This window comes from Miniopterus natalensis, chromosome 14 (assembly GCF_054644295.1).
Source record: "Miniopterus natalensis isolate mMinNat1 chromosome 14, mMinNat1.hap1, whole genome shotgun sequence".
Taxonomy (NCBI): Eukaryota; Metazoa; Chordata; class Mammalia; order Chiroptera; family Miniopteridae; genus Miniopterus; species Miniopterus natalensis.
In genome coordinates this window covers 35,076,789-35,098,842 of record NC_142094.1, presented here as the reverse complement: position 1 = coordinate 35,098,842, position 22,054 = coordinate 35,076,789, and the positions used below count along the sequence as shown (strand labels likewise).

General features: G+C 39.1%; 1 protein-coding gene across 2 annotated transcripts in view; it reads left to right on the top strand.

The window, feature by feature from the left end:
• RNLS (renalase, FAD dependent amine oxidase) overlaps positions 1-19,400 on the top strand; it is a 212,366-nt gene extending 192,966 nt beyond the window's left edge. For both annotated transcript variants that reach the window (XM_087824429.1, XM_087824428.1), the window contains one exon: positions 15,111-19,400. In XM_087824429.1, the coding sequence (XP_087680555.1) occupies positions 15,111-15,263 (153 nt within the window). In that variant the 3' untranslated portion in view covers positions 15,264-19,400. The remainder of the gene's footprint in view (positions 1-15,110) is intronic.
• The last annotated feature ends 2,654 nt before the right edge of the window (positions 19,401-22,054 follow it).

Here is a 22,054-nt window from a genome sequence, read left to right as displayed (position 1 = left end):
ACCATGAAGAGCCAAAACAGGCCTTTTGGGATCAGTGGACTATGGTATGACCCAATCCATCAACAGCAGGAAATCTAACAGGTGTCAGTCTTACGAACTCCATTGAGTAATCTCCCATCTCTTTGTCACTGGCACATAATTAACTTGTTACTTCAGCTTATTATAAGGTAGCTACGTATGTGTGAGATCATCACCTGAGAAATTCTGATCACTGAATTAGGGATGTAAAGTCATAGTTTCATTAAAGTTTTATGGGAAGATATTGCCCCTTTTCACAAAATCCCATATTATATGAGGTGTTAAACATTTTAACACATATACATTTAATTAAATCATTTTATTCAAGTATTCATGAGACTTACCTTGTCATGTAGTCAGTATCACACACTTGTTTAGAAGAACGAATTATTTTGAACAGCACTGCTTTATAGAAAACTTTAAAAAGGAGTCTGTGTTATCTTTCCTGAACAAATGTTACATATATTCATTTATACCCAATATTACTACTGAAAACTGGATGATGGAAGTTATTATATGGGCATGGACACCATAAGAGAAATAGGCCCTATTCTAACACTGTTACATAAAAGGTAAGTCTACTTGGTCTACTTAGAGATCAGTATTATGGTATAAACCTAGCAAATAGAAAAAGTTCAGTTGACAAAAGCCATTTATACCCACACTAGAAATTAATAATATATATTGATCGTTTCATTTAACACACATCTATTGAGCTCCCACTGTGTGTTAGACATTATACCAGATTCTAAAGACTCAAAGACAGCTCCTTTTCTCCAAGGAGTTTTCCACATAATCAGCAAGGCCAGCCAATCAACAGACAATCGCAATATGGTGTACACGACGTACTGTGTGAACAAAGGGCAGATTTCAGAGGAAGTGGTAATAAACAGCTTCCTAAAAGATGTCTGCTCCTTGAGCTACAAGAAGTCAGACAAGCAAAGGGAATGATGCTGGAATGATGTTCCAACAACCTGTGTACTTTCCCAGAGGCAGAAGAGGGCAGGGTACATTCCTTCTTTTCACCTTGGTCTTTGCTATCATCTGTTATAGCACTTCTATAAACCATGACAGCCTACATCATTTTATTTGAGAGTATATATATGTATATGTTCTCTGTCTCAAAAATTCCATTTATTAACCCCCTACTCTGTGTAGCTCACTGGGCTTTGTATGTAACTCCCTTCACCCTCCATCCACCCTATGGAGCTTATACCCCTTCCCCATTGCATGGGTGAGGAAGTTGAGAATTAGAGAACTCAGTACCTCATGTGAGATTCTTCCACAGAAAGTGGCAAAACTGGAATTCAAACACAGTTCTATTTAAAAGCTAGTGCTTTTAAACACCTCACTCTACTGCTGGTAATTGTTTGAGTTCCAGCTTTCTCCCAATTATGACACATTCTTATATTATCACTTTTGCTGCTGTCAGCTTGAAATAATAGTAGTTAACATTTATACTCTGATTTTAGAAAGAGCTTTTATACTTTTTTTCATCTGATCCTCACAATTCTGGTAGGTCAGGAAGTAAATATTGCTATCTTTGCTTTAAAGGAGGAAACTGAGGTTCAGGTTGAATGTTTTGCTTAATGTTATGCAGCTAATAAATGGCAAAATAGAAATTGGAAGCTGTCACTTTAGATTCAAAAGCCCATGTTGCACTCAGTATACACAAATCAACTTAACATAGATCATAGGCCTATGGAAAACTTTAAACTAGAAATCTTCTAGATGAAAACATGGAAGAAAATCTTTATGCTCATGGGTTTGGCAAACATTTCTTAGCTAGGACACAAAAAAACATAAGCCATAAAAGAATAAATTGATAAATTGGGCTTGGTCAAAATGAAAAGGAATGGCTTTGAAAGACACTGTAAAGAAAATGAAAAGATAAGCCACAAATTTAGAGAAAATGTTTGCAAAGACATATATCTGATAAAAGACTGGTATCCAGAATATATAAAGAACTCTCACAAATCAGTAATAAGAAAAAAAATGGCCCAATTATTTTAAAATGGGCAAAATATTTGAAACAATACTTCACTTTACTTTTTATTTTCATTTTTATTTTTTCGATTACAGTTTACTTTCAATATTATTTTGTATTGGTTTCAAGTGTACAGCATATTTTTTTAAAAATTTTTTAATAGGCAAAAGACTTGAATAGACATTTCTCCAAAGAAGAGCTACAAATGGTCAACACGCACACAAAAAGATGCCCAATGTCATTTAGCATTAGGAAAATGCAAATTAAAGCCACAATGAGATATTATTTCACACCCACTAGGATGGCTATAATTAAAGAAAGAAAAGGAAAGAAAAAGTAAAAGAACAAGTGCTGTTGAGGATGTAGAGAAACTGGAATTCTTGTACCTTGTTGGAAATATAAAAATGATTCAGATAGTAAACAGTTTGACAGTTTCTCAATAACTTAAACATAGAATTACAACATGATGAAGCTGTTCCACTCTTAGATCTATACCCAAAAGCATTGAAAACATGTGTTCAACCAAAACTGTGTACACAAGTATTTATAGCAGCACTATCACAATAGCCAAAGGTGGAAAAAACTAATCGTCCATCAGCTGATGAATGGATAAACAAAATATGGTATATCCATAAAATGGAATATTATTCAACCATAAAAAGAACTGAATTGACCTCAGTTTTTAAAAATCAATCATTACATGGGAAATGTGTTTAACATATGTCTAATAACAAGACCCATGGGAAATTATGTAAAAATGCACATATTAAACATTTGAAGAACAAAAAAAAAAACAACCAATGAAGTAGTACTGATATATGCCATGACATGGATGAACCTTGAAAACATTGTGCTGAGTGAAAGAAACCAGACACAAAATATCCAGAACAGGCAAATTCATGGAGACAGAAAGCAGGTAAGTGTTTGCCAGTGCCTATTGGTAAAGGAAAATTTTATGTTATGACATGTGTATGGCTATAAAAATGCTGCACATCATTAGTCATTAGGAAATTAATTATAAATTAAAACTACAACGACATACCATGGCACACCTACTAGAATGGCGCAGATGAAAAACTCAAGATCCCAAATACCAGCAAGCTTGTGTAGCAACTGAAATTCTCACAGGTCACGGTGGGAATGCAAAATGGCAAAGCCCCTTTCACAGTTTCATCTTTTCTTACAAAATTAAATATACATTTACCATATGACCCAGCAACCCCACTCTTAGGGATTTATCCAAGAGAAATAAGGACATGTATCCACATAAACCCTACTTGCAAATGTTCACAGCAGCTTTATTAGTAATTGCCCCAAACTGGAAATAGCCTGAATTCATTCCCTGGTAAATGAACAAACTGTTATACATCCATAAAGGAAGACTATGCAGTAATAAAATGAAATAAACTACAAATATTTGCAATGGCATGAGTGACTCTCAAGCATTATCTAAGTGAAGGAAGTCAGACTCAAAGACTAGGTATTATATTATTCTCTTTGTGTGGCTTTCTGGAGTAAGAAAAACTATGGGGGCAGAAAACTGATCAGAGGGTGCCAGGGGCTATGATTGGGAGGAGAGAATTAATTACAAAGGGGCAAGGGGAATTTGTGGGAAGTGAGGAGGTGTTGATGGAAATGTTCCCTGTATTGTTTATAGTGGTAGTTTGCACAGCTGTGTACTTGGTCAAAATTTATGGAAGAGTTACACATAGGATGCATTTTACTGTATATAAATTATACCTTGGTTAAGCTGATTTAAAACCACTTGTTTGTTGTCCTCCATTATCGTCTCTCTGAGGAGCACAAGCATTGATCCTTTTATTTTCACAGTATTAGAAGTAGAAAGAAGGTTGTTTCCAGACCCGAAGATCAAAATGGTTGCAATCTTTCTGCCATAATTGCGCAGCCCAAACAAAAAGTTGTTAGGTTCGTTCAACATGAATGAGAACCAGAAAGAAATAATGACCATGCTTCTGGGTGGTCAAAAAGGGAAAGAGAATGGGAGAAGGCATGAAGAAAGATTGAATTAGCAGGAAATTAAGCAGCTATAAGTTAAATGGGGGAGAAGGCCTGATGAGGCTCAGTTGAGTAGGAAAGATGATTTCAGGATTATCTGTAGACTCACAATCAAAAGCATTTTTTGCCCTCTGCATCCTAGGATCCCAAACAGTTGGATTCTTTAAGAGATTGTTGTGCAACATTTACATTTAGGTGAAAACAAAAGGATTCCACTCTGTTAAATCACCTTATGGCTAGGAACTGGTTTCTGACCCTTCTCACCTTACACAGTGCTCGGCAACTGCTGGGAACACAACAGATATTGGAAGGGTTAATGAATGAATATACTAAAACTTGCTGAAGGACAGAACAATTTTCTATTAAATGAAAAACTCTACAGGGGGATGTAATGCGACTATTGTTTTGTCCGTTGCTACTGCAGCCGTACTAGAGGAAACAGTATCTCTTTCTTTATTGTGTGCTTGTTCTGAACAAATCCTCATCAGAATAGACTGCTCCAGTGTTTTCAAGACGTTAAAAGATAGACCGGATCTAAATGGATTCAATATAGACTTCAGCAACTGAATATACAATTTCAGCAATGTATGTCTTTGGCAGTTTGAGCCCACTAAAGCTGCTCCATGGATCATATAAATGATTTGTGGCACATTCTGCCTGCATCTACCCAATGGTTTATTCAAGTGGAATAGACAAATACCAATAAACTGAAAAGCTCCACTGAGAATTGACCAAACCACATCACTTTCTTCACACCTAGGTTATTCCAACCAACAGTGATTTTATAGCAGCTCGTTATAGCATCAGAGACAGAGCTCTGTCTGTAGCCAGGAACCCACAATACAAGCAAACCTTTCCCTAACGCACAACAAAGAACCGGGTTTATGAAATCACCATTAAATATAATTGAACACTGGAGAGATGAGTAGAACAGCGGCGAGATGAGATGATAAACATAACACATAAGAACCAATTAAAAATGTACCATCTCTGCAGAAAAACACCCATGTGTTGATTAAGCTCTTTATGAATAATAAGGACTGTAACAACATAATATAGGACTGAGAGTCTCAAACACCAGTGGCCAAAAGACGTACAATATTTTTACAAAAATATACCTAAAAATCAATTAAATGGTAAAAATCAGCACTCCTAATTTATCATTATTATCCCAGTTCTGAATATCACTTATCTTCACTAATATGCGATGTATGGTTAAGAAATAATCCTGATCATCACTTTGCCTAACAATGTAACAAATGTATTCCATGTGTATATGATTCTGGCTATGCCACAAAAATCTGAGCATAGAGAGTTTGACTATTCTAAGAAAGAAATTTTTTAAAAATATATCTTTATTGATTTCAGAGAGAGGAAAGGAGGAGAGAGAGATAGAAACATCAACCATGAGAGTCATTGATTGGCTGCCTCCTGCAGGCCCCTGACTGGGGATCTAGCCCGCAACCCGGGCATATGCCCTGACCAGGAATCAAACCACGATCTTCTGGATCCTAGGTTGATGCTCAACCACTGATCCACACCTGCTGGCTCTAAGAAAGAATTTTAAAAAGATATAGTCATCATAAATTGGCTAGGTCACCTAGAAAATTTGTTTTTTTCTCTAACACCTATAGCTTTGTATTTACCATCTCCCAGAGAAAAAAAAATTATTTAAATGATTATTTAAACTTTTTGTCTGTGTAGGTTTACTGCAGCTTTGCCGTAAGCTATGGAAATAGCATGGACTGTGTCACTATGGTCTCCCCATCTTTTGAAATAATGGCAAACATCTGTATATCCTATCATATGTACACATGGACACTCACACATACACATTCATCTAATTATATTTTACACACTTTTCAAGGTATTCCTCACAATGGCATTTTATGAGATGAGGGTGAATTATCTGAGTAAGAAACTATCTTCACTTCCTATTTGAAATTCGGGGTGATTCAAATATTCCTGTTGTTTTTGCCTGCAGCCTATAAAAGGTGAGCTACAGGCAGAGAATTCAGCTTTCCAGGAGTGATGATATAAGTGTCAGAGTAAGGGTTATGGGTATCAGAATACACAAGATGTCTCCTGGACAGAGCTGCTCAAGAACTGAGTTAGAATGGTAAGGTGTTGCAAGTGATAAAATAAGAGGAGGCTAACAACTTGGCAATTCAGGAAGAAAAAGAAAAATTTATTTTCATAAAGGAAAAAAAATTCCACTACATTTAAAGACCATTTGAACACTAAGAATTTAAAACTTTCAAAAGTTTTAAAAAAGTTTGTGGTGGTGTTGTTTTGGCCCGTGTGCATACATTCTTTGAGCAAACATTTATTCAACATTAACTATATATAAGGGAGTAACAGCTGCTGGGAGTACAAAAATGAATGAGCTGCGACCCTCATAGCTTTGCTCATAAAGGCCTTTAAACGTACAATATCTCTTACCATATGCAATGTGGTGAGTTAAGTGTAGAGGAATCAGCAACATTTTATTGCATTTGCATCAAATCCCAGAGAGATTTTTTTAAAAATAAAAGAAATAGGAACATTACATTTTTAATTTAGCCAATAGAAAACATTTTGTACTCTTAAAAAAAAGTCCATATTCAACTTTCATTTCTCAGACCTTCCTCTCCTGTATCATGGGAATTTGCTTAGGGGTCGATAGGATTTTTCATTATTGATACAATAGTGAAGTCCCACCTTTTTAAAAAATTTTATTAAGTTTATTGGGGTGACATTAGTTAATAAAATTATACAGATTTCCAGTGTACAATTCTATAATACCTTATCTGTATATCGTGTTGTGTGTTCACCACTCAAAGTCAAATTTCCTTCTGTCCCCATGTATTTGACCCTGTTTACCCTTTTCTACCTCCCCCACTCCTTTCCCTCTGGTAACCACCACACTGTTGTCTGTGTCTGAGTTTCTGTTTGTTTTTCTTGTTTGTTCATTTGTTGCTTTTAATTTTATATCCCACATATGAGTGGAATCCTATGGTTCTCGACTTTTTTTGTCTGACTTAGTTCAAGATCCATCCATGTTGTCGCTAAGGGCAGTATTTCATCCTTTGTTATGGCCGAGTAGTATTCCATTGCATATATGTACAACATCTTCTCTATCCAGTTATCTGTTGAAGTCCCATCTTTTTCAAAGTGCCTGGACTAGTTCCCTGTCTATAAATATGCAGACAGACACTTCCATTGACATTAGTGTAAGTTCTGGTCTTCCCTTCATTTACTTACATTTCTCCTTGTTTGGAAAACAGGCAGAGATAGATGCCTTGGGGATACGGTAAGAATGAGATATATATGAGAACCGATACAAACCACGTTTACCCTCTAGGTACATGATTCCACATTTAATTAAGTCTTTTCCCTCAAATCCCTATTTTTCACCACACCTTTTATGATTACCACCGGAGTATTTAGCCACAGGTGAACGAAGAGAAATTTTGGTACCCCAGATTCTGGTTCTATCTGAATTAATATTTGCAGAGAAGAGGCGTTGTGCATGTTTCTGGGAAATAAGTTTACCGTAAGATTTTATTCTTTTTTATTCTACTCATTCACTCACCAAGTCCAAACGAATGTTGCCCAGTGTTACCTGAGATTACTGCTGGATTTTTAAAGCCAGCCTTTGCTGCTCCTGCCCACACCCTGTCTTTATGGAAAACACTCCTCAGGCTGACAAAGACTCCGCTCTCACCCTCGTCAAGAGCCATGTCTCAGTGCAGTGGTTTGAAGCGTTTTTAGATCATGGACCAGTAAAATCCCTCTAAATGTTTTGAGAGCCGATAGAATATCGCTATCGTTCTATTCTGCAGTTAAGCACTTAAAAAGCAAAAACACAGCCACAAGAATTTAATGAAAAGAATGACAAAAAAATAAAAGTAAAGATATACCCTCAAAACAAATATATAAATAGGATACATTTAGCCCCATAACAAAGCTCATAATTCTCCTTATTTTTCTCTTCTCGCCATAGATTGACTTTTGGGAACCACTTCCTTTGAGCTTTGCATAGGGGCTATAAAAGAATAAGTTAACCAAATACTCCATTTCTGCTGTTTATGTCCCATGGCCGGGGCTCAGGTTTACACTGGCAGCCGAATAGAGGCGGTGAGGAAACGGATGATTCAGCTCCATACCGTGGTGGCTTCCCAGCTGCTCACACTGCCCGTGTGGTCGGTGCCTCACACGCACAGTGGGCTGGGGAAATGCCAGCGCGGGAGACTATTACTCAGAGTGGGCCCCAATCAAGGTAATGTGCAGCTAGGAGACAGTAAGATTTCCCTGGAACCCAGGACAATTTAAGAGTCGCCTTCAGACATTAAAATTAATTTTTACAAAATTAATTAAAAAAAGATGCCGTGTGAGTCTCAAAAGCACAAGTGATGGCTTAGACATCTCCATCTGCTTTCAAGACTCAGGCATACTCAAGGCTAAAGAAAGTGACCCTTGGGAAAGTGGTGGAACACAAGAAAGCAGTAAAATACCTACAGTCCCAGAGGCTAGGCAAAGACGGACCATGTAGCTGAACGGAGAGCCTGGGAGAATTAATTGTGCTACTCACTCTACCATGATGTTTACTGTTTTTGTTAATGCTTGGCTCAAAGTTCCATAAGTTTTGAGTCATCTGTCGCAGCTCTCTTTTTCCCACAAGCCCTGATATTTTTAGTGTGCAATTTTATAGAACTATGGTTGTAACCAGAATATCTGTATTTTACAACACCTTGGGTTTTGTTTTTTTAATGTGAATTATCTCATACACGATTGAGAAACAGATCAGTATTATGGAGGAATTATTTTGGTTTCATACAGCTTTATGTTTCCAAGTGATCAGGTTAAGTTTTCTCACAAGCAAGATAAAGCCTCAGCAAGTATGAAACTCTTATGAAAAAAACTGAAAATGTCCAGAGATGCCTTCTTTTAGAGCAAGTGGTGGCTGTTTCAGTGGCCTTAAGAACTGCTGAGTTTTCCATCAGGTTAAATTCGTCAGCAGTGGTGCAAGTGCTGATGAAAAAAACCACAAAGACATTTTCCCTTTACTAAAATGATGGATTGATGAAGAAGACTACATCCTGGGTCATATTCTCAATGCAGATCAAAATAGTCTCTTTTAAAACCAACTGCCTCCGGGTCCTACATCTCAAAGGAGAAAACACAAAACCCAGAGGTTAGGCTGCAAAGGACGGACCATGTAGCTAGATGCAGAGCCTGGGAGGATGTTAATTGTGCTACTCACTCAACCATGATGTTTACTGTTTTTGTTAATGCTTAGTTTAAAGTTCCATAAGTTTTGAGTCATCTGCCCCAACTCTCTTTTCCCCACAAGCCCTGATATTTTTAGTGTGCAATTTTGTAGAACTATGGGTGTAACCAGAATACCTGTATTTTCTTTTCAACATGGCAGCCGAAGCCCCTATGTGACCTATGGAAGGGCAGTGATCTGGAGGGAGGTTATTGGAAGGTTACCTAGCGTCATCTAGAAGAAACGGCTCCTGATGTGATCCTAATTCTTTGCATTGACATGACTCTGGTTTGGAGAAAGGCAATGCATCAGACTATCCTGGCTTAATGGGAAAAAAGAATAAAAACTCAGTAAAGAATACTTAATTCCCTTATTTCTAATTACGTGTTTGCTCTGCAATCTTCTAACCCAGGATTGGTATATAGGATTTCTCTCAAGTGCCACCTCCAATTGATTGGTAGTGGCTGCCTGGAGCAATGAAGTAAGAAGGATGCTGAGGCCACTTCTGGGCTCAGTGGGAAAGAATGCCACAATTGATTAGTGATGTCTGTCAGGAGATGGCCAACCTGTGTCACTCCTATAATCTATGATACAGTTGAGGAAATTTGCCTACTAAGATGAATGGTCAGGGAGGCAACCAGACTTGGTTCTGGAATCGGTACATTTACTTTTGTAAATGAACAAATTGATTCTCTGATAACCAGTCTGTCTCTGTCAGTTTCACCTGAGGCTGCTCATTTGGTTGCACTGAGAAAATGGAAGGTTTAAACCAGCAATCCTAAAGATAGTAGAAGTCCTGGCACCAGATGTTATTACCAGAAAGTGCCCTCCTTGAAGGATCTTACCACTCATGATCTTTTGATTTGCGATGTATTTACTATGTATTTACTATGCTTCTCCCTTTCCCCTATTTAATACTTGCCATATTTCGTGAATTGTAAGATGCCATCCAGTCAGCATATACCAGGAGACAGCCAGGATGTCGTTTTTCACACATCTCAACTTGGTTATTTCCAGTGGCCTAACAGTAGGACCATCACTGAAAACTGTTGATATTTAAATTAACAAATTATTTAAGGAGAAAAGAATATGAGTCCCAGTTGCCATCTGAAAACTTTTCTTCCCCATGGAAGAAAAAGTGCACAATCAGAACTTACAGAATAGGTGTCAGTGACTTGGAAGAAACCCTTGGAAAGGACAGTTCAGTGGAGCCGTCTTGTGAGAAATGCTGCATTACCAGTGTTCTGGGCCGCACAGAGGACAGACTGTGGGGGGGATAGAGCGTGGACGCCAACAACTCTGGGTTAGAAAGTGCCGCACAGAAGTCAAACTCTGAATGCGAAGAGGTTCTAGGAAAGGCTTAACCAACATATTCCTCTTTTATTTCCTTTTTATGTTTGCAAAAGATCTACATGTAAATAGGTTTAAAAGAACTACTCTATTAAGTATAAATAAGGCTTTATACCATGTTGACACCAATTTTTCTCTCTCTTTGGTACATAAAATATTGATGCCTCTTCCAATTGACGGTGCCTTAGACTCAATGAAATGCAGTATAATTTACATCCATAACAAGTGAGGAGATGTAGCCTTAACCTGGTTGTTCATAGCTTGTTCAAGTTCTCGCAAATGAATTGCACATCTAGGAATAGAATTTATGAGACCTTGACTCTTGCCTCGTTCACTTGAATATCACTTAGTGCCATATTTCAGAAAGGTTGGTGTTAAGTAACCCAATCATGGGCTGGATGGCCAAATAGAAGTGGTCAGCCTAAAATACAGTCATTCTATAGACCAAACCAATAAGATTGGTCTATATGGGTAGATATCTGACAGTCCCAGGGCAAGCTTCGGCTATCAGCACAGGTATCAAAGAAAGAATGCCCATTGTCTTGTGTGTCACTGAATTTTTTGCTAATTATCAGCTATCATTTTCTGGAAATACCCATCAGCCTACTTGTCTGCACCCCTCTTTTCATTTTTAATTTCATTCTCACACCAAAGGAACTTTTTTTGCATAAGCTTTTACAATTAATAATCATGATACAAAAAAAACTATTAAACCATATAAAATTGACAATATTTTACCATTTCTTACCTGTAGAATCAGCAAGTTTGTGTAGTTCAACTTAATACATGATGTAGTAGATTTTCACATAAAGTAGTTCATGATCCGAGACAAGAAGACAGTCCTCCATCATTATTGAGAGCCTTATAAACCCTATTTCTCTCCCATTTAAGCTTCTACCAGCTTTGTGGGAGCCTCTAAATAACACTTTTTGTGTAGATGGTTCCCTGTGAAGACATTCATTTGACTGTATATACAATATTCTGGTGGGGGCTTTTCTTTTAACTCAATAAACATTTATTGTACACTTAATAGGGGCTGGCCACCATTCTCAGCCTTCCATATGATGATCAGTGCATCACAGTCCCTACTCTTCAGAGCATGCAGTTTAGGATGGAGGACAGGAATGGACATAATTACAGTGCAAAACAGCAAGTCACATAATGGATATAAATAGCATGCTGAAAAGGCTCTTCCCCTGCCTGGAAGAGCAAGAAGACCTCAGAGCAGGTGACATTTGTACTGGTTCTTAAAGGAAGAGCAATTTACTTGGCAAAAAAGAGAGGGAACAATACAACATCGCCAAGCGGAATGACTTGTTCAGAGTCACAGAAGAACAACAAAGAAGGGTGTTTGAAGAACCTTAGTCTGAATGTAGGTGGGACATGTGAGTGAAGTGGCTGGAGATGAGGCTTGAATGGAAGTCAGAGCTGGCTATGAAAGGCCTTCCCATGGAGCCGAGGAGTTTGCATTGTATTCTGCAGGTGGAGAGAAGTTACAGAATACATTCATGTGGCTTTAAATGGCTTAGAAATAAAACTGCTTTTTCTGCTTTGAATTTTTATGTTCAGTCCAATCATCCCCTGAGTGTGTAGAAATAGTACATTAGCGACCCCTCGGCATGAGCTTCTGCAGCGAGAGCTCTTTTTAACCAGCCCTGACACACATGTGAGCAGAAGCAACCTGGATTTCCCAGGGGTTGTTTCAGCCCTGACATCTCTTTTAAACACAGTCATTGAGCTGTGGTTCCTCACTGTGGCTGGAAGCATAGCCAAAGGCTGCGTTATTGTGAGAGATTGTGGCTTCGACAATTACGTGCTCCGCCACGGCAGGGCTCTCTACTTCACTTGGGTGAAGGAGCTTGCCAACACACACTTCGTGTTTTCATATTTTCCTCATTGGGTAATTGCAAAATGGGTGATTCCACCTAAATGCAGAGAGATTGATTTCATCCAAACTGCAGGCTGGCTAATCAGTGACCCAGTTTTCCAGTCACGTGATGTGGCATCTGGCATTTACCACCCATCAAATGAAATTACACAGCACCGATAAATTACCAGCTCACCCTTGGGCAGAACTTTTTCCCTTAAACTGCCTCCTCCTTAATACTTATGTAATGTTTAATAGTGCCATGGCTCATCCATACAGGGGTATCAACTGGAATGTGTCAAAACTTGACCACAAATGGAGATTTTTGTGCGTGTGTGTATAAATTATACATAGATAGACACACACACATATATATATATATAAATGTATAAATGAGTTATCCCATTCATGTGAATTTTCCAGATGCATAAAGCTGTGACTATCAAACATTTTTGTTTTATTTAAAAAATTATACATATATAGACACACGTGTGTGCATATATGTGTGTGTATATAGATAGATAGATATATACACACACATACATATATATATGAATGAGTGATTTCATTTATATAAATCTTCTAGGTGCACAAAACTATGTGACTCTCTAAATAGGTACTGGTACCAATTCCAACATTGAGGGAGGTCCCCCCAAACTAACAAACAACTCTCAGACACCATCAGGGTGTCCAAGAACTCAACTCAGTTCTGACACTATCTACCCAGAGATAGCATCAGAATCCACAGGTTAAGAGTTTAGTCCTACAAGACTAATGATTGAACTCCATCTCCAGCCCCTGTCCCCTCCCTGGAGGTGGGTCTCCGGGCAAGTAAGAACTGAAAATACCAACCCTCTAATCACAAGGTTGGCTCCACACACTAGCAACCAGCCCGTATCCTTAATTATTTTACTTTCCCCAAAGTCCCCTCATTAACATAACAAGAGGCAACTTTATCACTCTCAACACTTAAGAAATTCTAAGGGTTTTGGGAGCTGTGAGTCAGGAGTTGTGGAGAAAGACCAGATACATATGAAAAATATATATTGGTCATCTGAATAACCAAGTATGTGTTTTTTATATATTACACTGAAATACATCATTAGTAGTTTGATAGGAACTGTGCTGACTCTGTAGTTTGCTTTGGTTAGTCTGGACATTTTAAATCCAGTCTTTATGGAAATATTTCTCAAAGTGTTGGAAATGTGAGTTGCAGAGTCAGCCTGCTCTGTTTGAATTCCTTTTTCTTCGCCTCTTAGCTTTCCATCCTTGACAAGTAACAATCTTTCTGAGTTTCAGCTTCCTCGTGTATGAAATGAGCATGAGGAACCGCCTCGTAGGGTTGCTGTGTGAATTAAATGGGGTGTGCGCGTAAAGCGTTCAGTATCAGTGAGCGCTCAAGTAATGCTACCAATGAATACTTCATGCAGATTAGAACTGATTCTTGAATATTGGGACCATTCTCATGAACATTAATGATTACAGGAAAATTAATAAGCTGGCCTTCTTGGGGCATATTAAGAGCCAGAAAGTTATTTGTCCCTTCACTAAATGGCCCCAGCCTATCAGTTGTCACATTCTGAAGTTCACCATTTATATGGGAACCTAACAGTGTTCTTCCTCCCTTAGTGCTTCACTGACAATCAAATAATCTTGACTTGTTAAAATTCCATCTAAAGCCGGAGTGTAAAATCTCTGACTGAGAGCCCAAGTCTGTCCTCCAGGGCCTGTACGAGGTGCTGTCTGTTTTAGCCACTCAAAGATCTTTTCTGCTGATTTCAAGATTATCAGCTATGGAATGACAAATACCAAATACAGCATGATCTCACTTATGTGTGGAATCTAAAATAGTCAAGCTCATAAAAGCAGAGAGTAGAATGATGATTGCTAGGAGCTAGTGAGAGGGGGAAATGAGGAGATGTTGGTCAAAGGGCACAGTTATGTCAGATGACTCAGCCCTGGAGACTATGGACATTTACTAGTGTTGCTCCTTCCCTTTGGAAAGCCCTATCTCTGTTTCCTTGACTAACAAACTTTTATGCATCCATCAGAACTCAAATGAAATGACCAGTCACCTACCCCTCTTTGAAGCTTTCCCTGTCCCGGTGTGCTGGGTTGGGCCCCCACCCTTGTGTTCCCATGGCACCCTCTCCTTCACTCTGTCTTAGCCCTTAGTCACTGTTAAGTGCCAGCAGTCATGCTGAACTGCAGATTCCTTAAGGACACAGCCCTTAAATCTCTTTTCTACCCACCTTGGCTGGCACTTAGCAGGGACTTGATAATCAGTGAATGATTCCTTGAATATCATTTCCTTCTTATAAAATAAATCACTGTACTTTCAATTAATTGAGCATATCACGAGCTACTAATTTTGAAGTTCAACACACTTCAGATTATCAAATAATTGAAAATGTAAACATGTAAGAATGTCAGTGTAAACACTTGGATGAAGGGGAGAATAGGGGGTCTCGTTTTTTATTTTCTTTGCTCCTTTGAGACATCTTGATTTCTCCAGGTAGAGAAGCCTTCCCCAGGTGGGTGTTGACATGGTAGCACAGTAGAGCACAGGATGTCAATTGCAATACCCCAACCCTTTTGTGTGTTTTTTTTAACTTTTTCAGGTTACAAATGCTGTTACCAACTCTCCTGGCCAAATGACCCTTCATCTGAAACCTCTCCTTGTGTGTGGAGGAGACGGATTCACTCATTCCAATTTCGATGGCTGCATCACTTCTGCCTTGTGTGTTCTGGAAGCTTTAAAGAATCATATTTAGTACCTGTAATTCTTTTTTTTTAATTTTCAATTGCAGCTGACATACAGTATTATATTAGTTTAAAGTGTGCAACATAGTAATCAGACATTTATATAACTTCTGAAGTGATCACCCCGATAAGTCTATTTAGTGCCTGTATTCTTATCTTCCACATGTACTTTGGGTTTTTGTTTTCACAATTTCCTGTTATTGATTGCTTTGTTTTCCATTTTGTTGAGAGAAATTACAGAAAAATTGTTCTTCACTTGTCATTTTTTTTATATGGAGTATAAAATTGATTTTATAATTTTGATAGTTACAACCCAGGCTAGAATAAAAGTTCCTTGAACCTTACACCTTTTGCCACCTTTCTGAGTTGCCATGACTACTCCTTGATGGAGGAAAAGCAGAGCTTAAGAATAACAAATGACCCTCCCAAAAAATTATGTCAAATCAAAGTAACTGTTCATGTTCCCAAACCTTTATTATTCTTTTGAAAATTCTGCCTCCAAATAAAGAAAAATCATTATCAAAGGCCCGTTTTTAAACTTCAAGTATGCTCTTGGTTCAGTATTTCTGCAAACTGCTGGACGATGAATTTCCTGCAAACTGTGACTAACAGTGTCATTTCTGTTTCTCATTTCTCTCCAAGTTATTAAATGATGCTGAATTGTAGGTTGTATATGTCCTTGTCTCTAGGGTCACAGTTTGGAGGGCAACTTGACTGATGAAGAAAATAACCAGATTCAACTTGACTTTCTAAGTCACACAGTACTTTTTAACTTAAAAAAAAAAATCCAGTCTTATTATGACAAGTAAAAATTAAATAGAAACTGAGAGAAAATATATTGATCTTTACCTTTCATTATCTCTTAGAGCTGCTGCTGTTACTTTTATGTGTGTCCAGTACGTGCTGTGACACTTAGACTGGATCAAGTTTAATGAATTTAATGCAACCCCCCAAAAATGTACTGAACCAGAAAATAAATGCACTTCAAATAGTTCAATATTTGCCAACTTAGTGATTGTCACATGCTTCAGTGACAACCCAGTGACCTGCTGGCTGGAGAGAAATTGATCCCCAGCCTTCCAAACAAGCTACCTGTTGCTAATTTAAAAAGCGAAATGGCGAGTTCTATATTATGATTTTGAAAGGGGAAAAAATTGGTATAGCCTCTCAAACTAAGAAAAGTTCAACAAAAAACTTTTTATCTTGGTAATAACCTAAATTTCACACTTGCACACCCTCTAATTAGACATACACATGTACAGGCATGGGCAGAACTTGCTTATGTGGCTACAAAGTGGGCTTTATGATCCTATAGAATGTTATATGTGTCCTTTTAGCAATCAATTGATGAAAAACAGAGATGCCTACATGTAGTTAATGTCACTTATTTTTGAAAACAGGGAAAGAAAGAGGGAAATTAATGTGATCTCTGCTATGCTATGATAAAAAATATTGAGACTTCTTTCATCATTTAGACCCCATTTGATTGACATTTGTTTTTATTTTGGCTTTATCTTGAAATATGATAGAAGAGTCATTCAAGTGTATTAACTATTTTGTTTTTAATATAATTCTGGAGTCATTTGACTGATACCATCCTGAAGCTTTAAGAACACTATTATGTTTGTCTCATGAATGTATGTCCTCCAAAGAAGAGAGAGAAAAAAAACAATTTATAAGGGTGGAGTGGGATACATAAAGACAGAACTCCTCTAAGCCATTTCTGATGACTTTTAATAGCTATTCGTTTTGTTACCCTAATAATTCTGTACGTAGATCATTGTTACACTGCTGTTTTAATCACTTTGAAGACTCATTTTACATTTAGATATGTCTCTGATAGGAGAGGCCAATCCCCTGATGCTCAAATAGGAAGTAAAAAATGTATCAAACGTTCGCGCTCTTCATTTTCATTTACCCCTTCCCCGCAGAAATGCAGCGGATGTGGGGTTATCCTGTGCTCGAAGCCATCCCAGAGGCCGTGAAACGCAGATGGCCAGGCACCCTAAGAGACCCAGGGCTAAGGTGGCAGGCTCCCTGGAAAACAGGGGTCAGCACCGTTCGGAACAGTTGCCAAGGTGTCTGTGTGTCAGCCCGCAGGACCACGCCGCACCACGGTATTTCCAAACAAGGGCGTTTATTAATCACGCCAGCCGAGGAGGGCTGCTCTGTTTTGAAAGGAGCATATTCAAGTGAGAAACGGCTTGAGCAGCGGGGTGATTGAATACTTGTTAGCTGATAAATATAGGCTTTGCCGGGATAAAACTTTATGATGCCGTGTTGAAAAGCTTAATTACTAAACTGTCTGTGCACGTCTTGCTCAGGCAGCAAGGGTGACAGATTACAGCGGCAGAATAGCATTTTCCTCCTTCGGCGTTTCTGAAGGGGAGAAGCGTGTCTGAAGGCACCGAGAAAGCAGTGATAATCCTCGGCCGGACAGCGGGGAGAAAGCGACACCTCACTGGGCCGCCAAGCCTTCTGTGCAGGGTGCCGTCGTCCCCACCCCCCACCGACCCATTATCCTGTTAAGTAAAAAGAACAAGGTCCGTTTTACATTTATCTGGTATTTTATACTCATCCAAGTATGTATATAACTGTCCATCTCCCTAAGGCCCTCGGGAAGCAAGCAGAACAAGGAATTCTTATTCACATCTGACAAATGGGGAAACTGAGGCACGGGGCTTGGCCAACCAAGGTCCCATAGCGAGATGCCAGGACAGGACCCAGGCTCCCCGATCCATTCCGTCTTCCGGGGCGCCTGCTGCTGTCAGATGAACTTGCTCATTAGGGCTGAGCTGCAAGGTTAGTTGGAGGTGCAGTCAGCGCCGGAGGTCGGGTTGCTGATCTCATTTCAGAGCCGCTGACGCTGGCCCTGATGTGACACACGCAGGATACAGTCTCCACGGGCACTGGCTAGCCGGTTTCTATTCCCGTTACTTCCATTTGCTGGTTTATTTTCCTTCTTTGGGGCTCCTGCTGTGAGAAACAGACGCCTCCTAAAGACACTGAATATCAGCCTCGGTATTGCTAGGCTAGCTACTAACAGCAGCCGTCGCTTCCTGCTCTGTTTCTTCATTAGTTTTGTTTCACTCTCCTCTGTCGTTTCTTTCTCTTTTTTTTTTTCTCCTGCTTCTTCCCCTATCCCCCATTCTCCATGCTCAGAAACCTGGAATATAAATGCAATCACATCATGATTCATATCATTTGTTCTATCTTATTTTAATATATCTTTTTTTCCTAAAATTTAAAGCAGTTGATTCTGCATTTGATTCAAGTAGACCTGATAACCATTATTTTGATTTCAGAAGTGATGTAAGAATTTAAAACTGGCTGTAGCGGTAGCGGGGATCTCAGCGCTGATAACCTAAAAGACGCGTGCAAAACATGGAATCGGGCTCTGTGGTGGAGACGGTGGAATATCAGCAGCAATCTCCACCTAAAGAGCCTAGCTAGGGGAAGACAAGTCACGGGGAGTGGAAGGCAGGGTTAAGGTTCATGTCCTTGTCATGGCAGGCAGTAAATTAGATGCTCTAACTCATGAAGCTGCGGAATCCTGAGAGAAAGGACCCTGTTTCCTTAGGAGAGGGCCCCTGAGCAGATGCGGAGATGCGTCAGGCCAACACATCCCTCCACACCCTGGGCAGACCTGGATGACGCCTGGAACCCAAACTGCAAAGCAGGACAAGGGAGTCCTTTCTGCGGAGAAGGCCGAGTGGCACACAGCGAGTGGGGAGAGGAGAAATCCTCAGCGAACCTCAGACTTGCTCGTGTAGGACTGAGCTGCTGTCTTCCAGGCTGGAGTGTGCTTGTGTCTTGGCCGGTATCATCTGGCCAGGGAAGGCTGGAGTGGTAATGCTTCCTTCTCAACAGACAGCGGTTCTAGTCCACGTAAGAGTTCAGAGCAGAAGCCACCAAATGGACTCGCTGAAGGGGAAGACTGTCTAGGAGAGTGGTAATTTAAAAGGAATGTAGAATCTCAGAATCTTGGAAATTGAAGTTTAGAGGGCTTGGAGACCATTTAGACCAGTTTTTAACCATCTGTGGAAAACTATAGATCTTCTAATAACAGCAATAAAAATAAATATGCACGTAGAATTTGCGTACTATTTTAGAGCCTGTTTTTGTAAATAAAGGTTTATTGTATCACAGCCTTGCCCATTCATTCGTGTATTGTCTGTGGCTCTTTTTGTACAACCACAGGTGAGATGAGATGAGTGTTTGTTTCAGAGACCATAGTTCAGTCTGAAATAGTTAACTCTCTGGTGCTTTCATAACAAATTTGCTGACTACTATTTTAGGGGATTACAAAGCCTCCAAAAATCTATTTTTAGACACTCAGAAGTCTATGGACCCCAGATTAAGAACCTCTAAATCTCCACCCTATGACTTTATGTAAACACAAGCTTATCTTAGATCCATACATCTGGCCCATTGTTCCATGATCCTATGCCCCATAGTAAATCCTTTAAGGCAAGAGCCTAGCTTTGTAGTTAAGAACACATTCTCTGGAGTTAAATTTTAGACCTGTGTTTTACCCAGACTCGGCTCCTCATTGTGTGGCCTTGAGACAGGCTCCTCATCACCTGAAAAAATGACTTGATGGTAGCTACTCATAAGATTGCTGTGAGGTTTAAATATGCAGAAAATCATAGAGTGCTGGGCACATAGTAAGTGCTTAATCAATGTCAGCAATGATGATGATGATGATGAAGGGGAGGAAGGAGGGAGAGGAGGAAGAATACAAGCAGATCTTCCTGGTGCCTCCAAAGCCCCTGGGAAGACTAGTGTCCTCTGCATTTACACAGGGCACGTAGGAAAGCTGATGCTAAGGAGAGTTGGTGCATTGGCAGCAAACTGTGGTGAAACTCAGAAGCAGCTTAATAGCTCTACGTTTCTTCAAAACCTTCATGAAACCAACTAGTAGTGTCTGCCTGAGACCAGCCATGAGCCGCTTGGTCTTGTCCCAGTACAGTTGGTAAGTAGACACTTGTTGCTTGTGGAGAAGGTGGTTTGCTCTCATGTGGTCCTTGAAAAGAAACCAGGGTAAGTTGTTACCAGGAGTAGAGATGGCATAAAAGAGCAGCATTCTCTGCAATGAACGGTGCCTTTTCTTTAGCGTATGTGTGCTGACTGCAGAAAATTGCATGCTTGGACTGGCTTCTCCTGAAGATTGTTTACAAGCAGACCTTGGAGATATTGAGGGTTCGGTTCCAAACCACTGCAATAAAGCGAGTACCGCAATTCAGCAATTTGCAATCTTTTTGCTGGTGGAGGGTCTTGCCTTCAATTTGTAAAATACACATCTGTGAAGCACAATAAAGCAAAGTGCAATAAAACAAGGCATGCCTGTACTTAAGCTCTGAAACACTGAAAACTGGGACTGAGCTAATTCACACTCTTCACGGGTTTGCCTAAGTATGCAGATTCATTTCCTGCCTTTGGCCTTCATTTTAAAAACCTCAACTCCTGGTAAATTCTGTGACATCATGGTGGATTCCATGCCATCCTGAACCCACCACCGTCTAGACACGTGAGAGTAAACAAGTTTAAGTCTCTCAGCCTCAGGATCCTCACCTGCAAAATGGGGATATTAACTTTACCTGCCATAGGGTTATTCTGAGGATTATAGAATATACGTGTAAAGATTTTAGCTTTGTGCTCTACATATAGACAATATTCCATAAAAGTCAGCTGTTATTATTACTATTATTAGTACTAAAACATTATTAGGAAAAAAATCCTTTCTCATAACAATCACTGCATTTACAGGCAGTGTTAGACCTAACCAGGGAGCCAAGCCAATATTGTAAAACTCATCCGGGACTGCATGCAAGTACCACTGTAAGTTTGCTTTCAGAGTCACTTTTCTTCAGAAATCCTTATTGACTATTGGGTGAATGAATTAATAAATCTATTGCCGTGCTCCTTAACATACCTGGCACAGTACCCTGTTCCCCCTTCCACCACCACCCCTGCCAATCTAGTCTTCCCACTCTTGTGATACTAGTCACATGTATTCTTAGTCTTTTAATATCTACTTGTCACCAAAACTGCCAGACCCACATAGGCAGGGCCTGGCACATAGGAGGTATTCAACAGAAATCTGTGGACCCAATGAATGAATGAATTCAATTAATCAACATTTCTTATTCTAATTTCAATAAATGTCAAAGGAGACACCGCTGATAATGAGTTATCTCATAGAACAAAAATGTACCCACCTCAATAGAGAAGATGGTTACATTGTTTTAAATTGTGGTAGCATTGTCACATATTTATACTTTGACTTTATATATATGTATTTATAAAAATATAGTTATGTCCTCTGAATTTTTAAATTTACAGCATATTGTATTTAGTTGTAATAATACCCTTGCACATGCCTCTTTTACACTAACACAGTCTTAATTTTTCCAAATATGGGTTTTGACCCATAAATTATTTGTAATAGCAATTTAGGGAACCAAGAATTTTGTTTGTTTTTATTAAAATAACAGAAAGAAAAAAGAATGAGAAGGCTGACATGTGATAAGAGTAGCTATTATTTGATAAAACTTTTGTTTCAGTTCCCTGGATCACTATGTAAACTGGCTTCATATAGAAAACCACTACCAGAAATAAGACATAATAAATATATTACCACTCTTATCCTCTCTAGCCCTATACCCAACAGTTCTCCCTTCATCCAGATCTGGAGGTGCTGAGAGGCTGGGGCACATCAACTACCTTGAAAAGGTACAGGCTTTGGTTTAAAAAAAGAAAAAGGGGGAAATCAAATGTGATTCTATCCTAATACCATGCA